Raw genomic sequence first — 6,000 nt, forward strand, 5'->3', positions numbered from 1 at the left:
CTATAGATCACGTTCTGGAGAAAGCTGCAGAAAGAGATGAAAACATCCTTATACATTAGACCATATTTTACTATGAATATGTGAATGAAAAAGTTTAACGTTGCTACACAATGAACAATACATATAGGACTTTGAATGGGCCATAATAATGGCAATTTAGCAATAGAATTTAAAAAGTTATAGCCCTGCAAAGAAGGGGTACTTATTCATAGACAAATAGAGCTGGCAACCTATGGTATATCATAAATTTAGCCTTAGGCAATCAAAGTGTTAAATAACAAACAGCATTGCTTGTTGTAGTTAACAAGGAGAGGAAGAGTTGATTTAGCATTCTGGTCTCAAAATAATTCCAAAATAATCCCACACACTGTCGTCACTCGCTCATCAGTTTATTAAATGCAACGTTTCAGTCAGAGGTGTTCCTGACTTCTCATAGACTGGTTTGCCTGACCAACGCACCCGTCACATATAAGTATTTGCTTTCAGAAATATATCCTTACCCAGAACCTACCCGATGCAGAGAAAATTATCCAGACAAAATGAAGATCGGGGAACAATTTTCATAATTTAATAGAATGGATATGTACATGTAGTATAATCAATAATACATGTTCAATATTCCAGAATAATCACAAACAAAGCAGAAGGTTCAAATCAAACCCGTGTCTGCTGGCACGACTGGCAGGCAGCCTGGCTCTCATCTCCCAACTGTCTCAGACCTTCTTATATTATAGAGATGTTTCACAATAGGCGTTGCTCCCTGACTCTTGCTGATTCTTGTCTTCTCTGCCAGCTAGGGTCAGCATGGTTTTTATTGACCTCTGACCCCACTCCTGCCATTTTCCAATACAAGGTCCTAAGATTCAGATATGATCTTTTGCAGTGTTAAGCCAAATACAACCGAAATATGCTCTTTATACACTTCACAACTTGCAAATTGATCTCAAACCCTGCCCTCTTTTCTTGATCCTCTAATCACAACTGTTGCTGTTTGTCAGAAAAAAGCAACAGTTGTGATTGGAGGATCAAGAGAAGGTTTGATAGGTCGATTACATCAAGAGACATAATAAGGGGCCTTGGAAGACCGATTCATGCTTTTTGCTACTTTCTCTTTGCCCATTAACCACCTTTGTAACAACACAATGCGGCGAGACAAAGTCTCTCAAAAATGTCTTTACAGTATGTAGGAAATGTCACTGATTATTTTTTACCCAACATATTTTGTCTACCTATTTTCACATCACATTTTGAAGACAGGCGTTTTAGCCAATGTCAAAAGAAACGTTTTAAATTCTGGACAGCATCACTTTCATTTCTTTTCATTGTGTGTCATACGTAGTGAAGGTGATGTGTGTCATACGTAGTGAACGTGATGTGTATCATACTTAGTGAACGTGATGTGTGTCATACGTACTGTAGTGAATGTGATGTGTGTCATACATAGTGAACGTGATGTGTGTCATACTTAGTGAACGTGATGTATGTCATACATAGTGAACGTGATGCGTGTCATACATAGTGAACGTGATGTGTGTCATACATAGTGAACGTGATGTGTGTCATACATAGTGAACGTGATGTGTGTCATACTTAGTGAACGTGATGTGTGTCATACTTAGTGAACGTGATGTGTGTACCACAGGCACATGGAGCCTTGAAGCCAGAGGGGAGGAAGAAACGAGCAGAGGACTATGTGAAGGGCGGCAGGAAGCTCAGCAGCTGGAGCATGTGGGTGGCTCTGGAGACCTACCTGCAGGTGATCACAGGTGGTCCTACGTTGTGAAGAGGAAGAAAAAGTAGGCTTAGTTCTATGGTTAAAGGGATAGTTCTGTGTTTTTTTTTCAGTTTTTTTCTAGCTCTATACCATTGATTATGTTGAGTGGTAGAGTCCTCTCTTGGCACAGTCCGTGCTGTTCCTCATAGTTTGCCACAAACCAATGCAAAGTCAATGGGGTCGAGCCCCTGTCTGTATAAGTGGACTTAAGCTCACGGAAATCTACTTTGTGTGTAATGTGCAGTAAATGTCAGTTCGCTTCAATCAGCTTGTACAGACAAGAGCTCGACCCCATTGACTTTGCATTCGTTTCGTGGCTAACTAGCCAGAACTAGTATGAGAAACGGCATGGATTGTGCTGGGAAAGGATTCTACCCATTGAGGTCATCATTAGGGCTAGGGTTCCAAAAATCTGAACTATCCCTTCAAACTAAAGAAGCACATTTTTAAGAATGGACCATTAACAGCATGGTCCAACATTACAGCCAGGGCCTTCTTGTTGATTCTCTGTGCAAACTCAAGCAAGCTGGTAACTAGCCATGCTTCTGGCCAAACAGGCTTCTATTTCAACTTGGTAGCCAAAGCTGCAGTGTGCCGAAAGGGAATCCCAATCGGCGGTCTGATATAGTAAAATAGACGTTGACGTACAGTAAAGCTGTTCAGTCTCTTTACAGGGAGTTAGCCTCCTGCAGGCTGCCATCCTGGTGTTAATGTCCTCCACTCAACCCAACCCACCAGAGTAAGACGATGAAAGAGGACATTAAGTCTGCCATCAAAAACCTTAGTCAGTATAGACTATAATAATAAATAAACAAAAAAACTGCACTGGAGAATGACGTTCTTTTTTACATTAGTGGATTGTTAGTAGTAGTTTTAGTAGTGGTGGTGATTTAATATTTACTTAAAATACTACAATTCCCTTGTGATAATAATGCAATGGGTTTATTATATACAGTAGATGTGTAATCTTTGTCTAATTCACAACAATAAATGAGTTAACAATACCTCTTAAATGTCTGTCTTGCATCCACCATGCTCCCCCCGCCCCCATCTGTCCTTTCCCACCCCCACAGCTCCAGGAACAGTTTGGCTGGGAGGCCTTTAAGAAGGTGTTTGGTGCCTACCACAACATGACAAACTTCCCCAAGGACAACAAAGGCAAGATGAACCTGTACGCCGAGACCTTCTCCCAGGCAATAGGGAAGAACTTGGCTGGCTTCTTCAAGGCCTGGGGCTGGCCTATAGAGCCATCTACTGAGGAGAAACTCTCCAGCCTGCCTGCCTGGTACGACCACCCCATGGTCCAGTATGGATGAACCATCTACTGCTGATAGAGGTGGAGGTGGTGGCTTAGGGGCATGTTTTTTTGTGTGATTATACATTTTTTAATGACATTTAAGAGTTGTTTTCAAGTCACTTGTGCCTCCAAAGGGCCTCACACTCCTGCAGTAATTATATTTTTAACATTAAAATAATATATAATACCAAAGCTTCTTCTCTGTTCTTTCTCTCTTGCTCGCTCTCTCTCCCTCAGAGCATGCAGAGATTCACTTTAAAATGAGAACGAACTGCTTTCTCACTCCCTCTCTCTTGGAGCGAACAAACATATACACAGACAATCTACTACCAGTAATCGTTTCAGGTGTTGTGCATTCTCAGATGTAAGATCGAATTTCGAGAATGATGATGATGAAAAATGGCCACTGCTCATTTAAACCTATGCATTTATAGAATCCCAAGATAGAATTCTGAAGAACTTTACACCTGAAAGGTGTATTTATCCAAACACACGTCTCTGTGGCAGCAGAAAGAAAAAATGCTTGTTCTCCATGGTGGGGGCAGGGAGATTGGCAGTTGTCGGCCAAATTCACACTGCACCTCTTCACAATGCAACAACACAATCAACTTTGCCAGTGCATTATGTCAACTACAAAAGAAAACAGTGGGCCTGCATGAAAACCATGTTGACATACCAAATACAGAGTGCAGCAAATACCAAGGTGTCTCTCTCTCTCTCTCTTTCTATGTAGAGTTTCTCTCACTCGGAGCGAGATATGGTAATGATAATAATTAACCTGTGATGTACCTGTATACTTTCTATACAGGTAATATTCATACTACTGGTCATAGTTTATTGTGTGAAAGGAATTAAAGGCTTGGTCCAAATTGAAGGTTCACCCAAATATAGTGGATAAATAAAAGGTGAAAAAAGATGATCCAGTTGTATGTTTCTTTTTACCATGTAAAGAAAAATCAAAAAATGCTCAACATCAGGTCACTTCACCTCGAGTCGTCAACATCAGGTCACTTCACCTCGAGTCAACATCACGTCACTTCACCTCGAGTCAACATCAGGTCACTTCACCTCGAGTCAACATCAGGTCGTCACCTCGAGTCAACAGGTCACTTCACCTCGAGTCAACATCAGGTCACTTCACCTCGAGTCAACATCAGGTCGTCACCTTGAGTCAACATCGGGTCACTTCACCTCGAGCCAACATCAGGTCACTTCACCTCGAGTCAACATCAGGTCGTCACCTCGAGTCAACATCAGGTCACTTCACCTCGAGTCAACATCAGGTCACTTCACCTCGAGTCAACATCAGGTCACTTCACCTCGAGTCAACATCAGGTCACTTCACCTCGAGCCAACATCGGGTCACTTCACCTCGAGCCAACATCGGGTCACTTCACCTCGAGTCAACATCAGGTCACTTCACCTCGAGCCAACATCGGGTCACTTCACCTCGAGCCAACATCGGGTCACTTCACCTCGAGCCAACATCGGGTCACTTCACCTCGAGCCAACATCGGGTCACTTCACCTCGAGTCAACATCAGGTCACTTCACCTCGAGTCAACATCAGGTCACTTCACCTCGAGTCAACATCAGGTCACTTCACCTCGAGCCAACATCGGGTCACTTCACCTCGAGCCAACATCAGGTCACTTCACCTCGAGTCAACATCAGGTCACTTCACCTCGAGTCAACATCGGGTCACTTCACCTCGAGTCAACATCAGGTCACTTCACCTCGAGTCAACATCAGGTCGTCACCTCGAGTCAACATCAGGTCACTTCACCTCGAGTCAACATCAGGTCGTCACCTCGAGTCAACATCAGGTCGTCACCTCGAGTCAACATCAGGTGTCGTCACCTCGAGTCAACATCAGGTCACTTCACCTCAAGTCAACATCAGGTCACTTCACCTCGAGTCAACATCAGGTCACTTCACCTCGAGTCAACATCAGGTCACTTCACCTCGAGTCAACATCAGGTCACTTCACCTCGAGTCAACATCAGGTCACTTCACCTCAAGTCAACATCAGGTCACTTCACCTCGAGTCGTCAACATCAGGTCACTTCACCTCGAGTCGTCAACATCAGGTCGCTTTTACATTTGAGAAAAACTAGAAGAAATGCATGGGTACAAGACTAATCTTTACTAATTTCCATGGTAACTACTACAGTACCCATAAGTCTTGCCATTTGAAGACCAGTCTCAACTCAAGTGAATGCTGCATAGCTGAGAGGACAACGCTACAAACTCAAAATATTCAAAACTATAGACACTATAGACTATAGACTGCCTGAAGAAGTCCACTATTATCCCTGTACCCAAAAAATCCAAGCCTGCTTGCCTCAACGACTACCGCCCTGTAGCTCTCACCTCCATAGCCATGAAGTGCTTTGAGAAGCTAGTAAAGGGCTACATCTGCTCCTCCCTCCCCATCAACATGGACCCCCTGCAATTTGCATACCGCCCCAACAGGTCCACGGAGGACGCCATATCCCATGTGCTGCACACAGCAGCATCACACCTGGACAAGAGGCAGGGGAACTATGTGAGAATGCTATTCATCGACTACAGCTCGGCATTCAATACCATAGTCCCCTCCATACTCATAGCCAAGCTCAGGGACCTGGGCTTGGGCTATGACCTCTGCCAGTGGGTCTTGGACTTCCTGACTGGCAGACCCCAGGTGGTGAGAGCAGGCAACTGCACCTCCTCATCCATCACCCTCAACATAGGGGCCCCCCAGGGCTGTGTTCTGAGTCCCCTCCTCTACTCCCTGTACACACACGACTGTGTGGCTCAGCGGAGTAGCAATACAATCGTCAAATTTGCTGACGACACAGTGGTGGTGGGCCTGATCTCTGCCAACGACGAGAGGGCCTACCTGGAAGAGGTCAAGGTCCTGGCGGGATGGTGCCAGGAAAACAGCC

General features: G+C 44.3%; 1 protein-coding gene across 1 annotated transcript in view; it reads left to right on the forward strand.

Moving 5' to 3' along the window:
- Positions 1-3,260, forward strand: part of LOC311226821 (TRPM8 channel-associated factor homolog) — a 32,449-nt gene extending 29,189 nt beyond the window's left edge. Inside the window, exons 11-12 of the mRNA XM_084312231.1 lie at positions 1,643-1,756; positions 2,848-3,260. Coding sequence (XP_084168357.1) covers positions 1,643-1,756; positions 2,848-3,090 — 357 coding nt within the window. The 3' untranslated portion in view covers positions 3,091-3,260. The remainder of the gene's footprint in view (positions 1-1,642; positions 1,757-2,847) is intronic.
- The last annotated feature ends 2,740 nt before the right edge of the window (positions 3,261-6,000 follow it).

This window comes from Notolepis coatsorum, assembly GCF_963971535.1.
Source record: "Notolepis coatsorum genome assembly, chromosome: 1".
Classification (NCBI taxonomy): Eukaryota; Metazoa; Chordata; class Actinopteri; order Aulopiformes; family Paralepididae; genus Notolepis; species Notolepis coatsorum.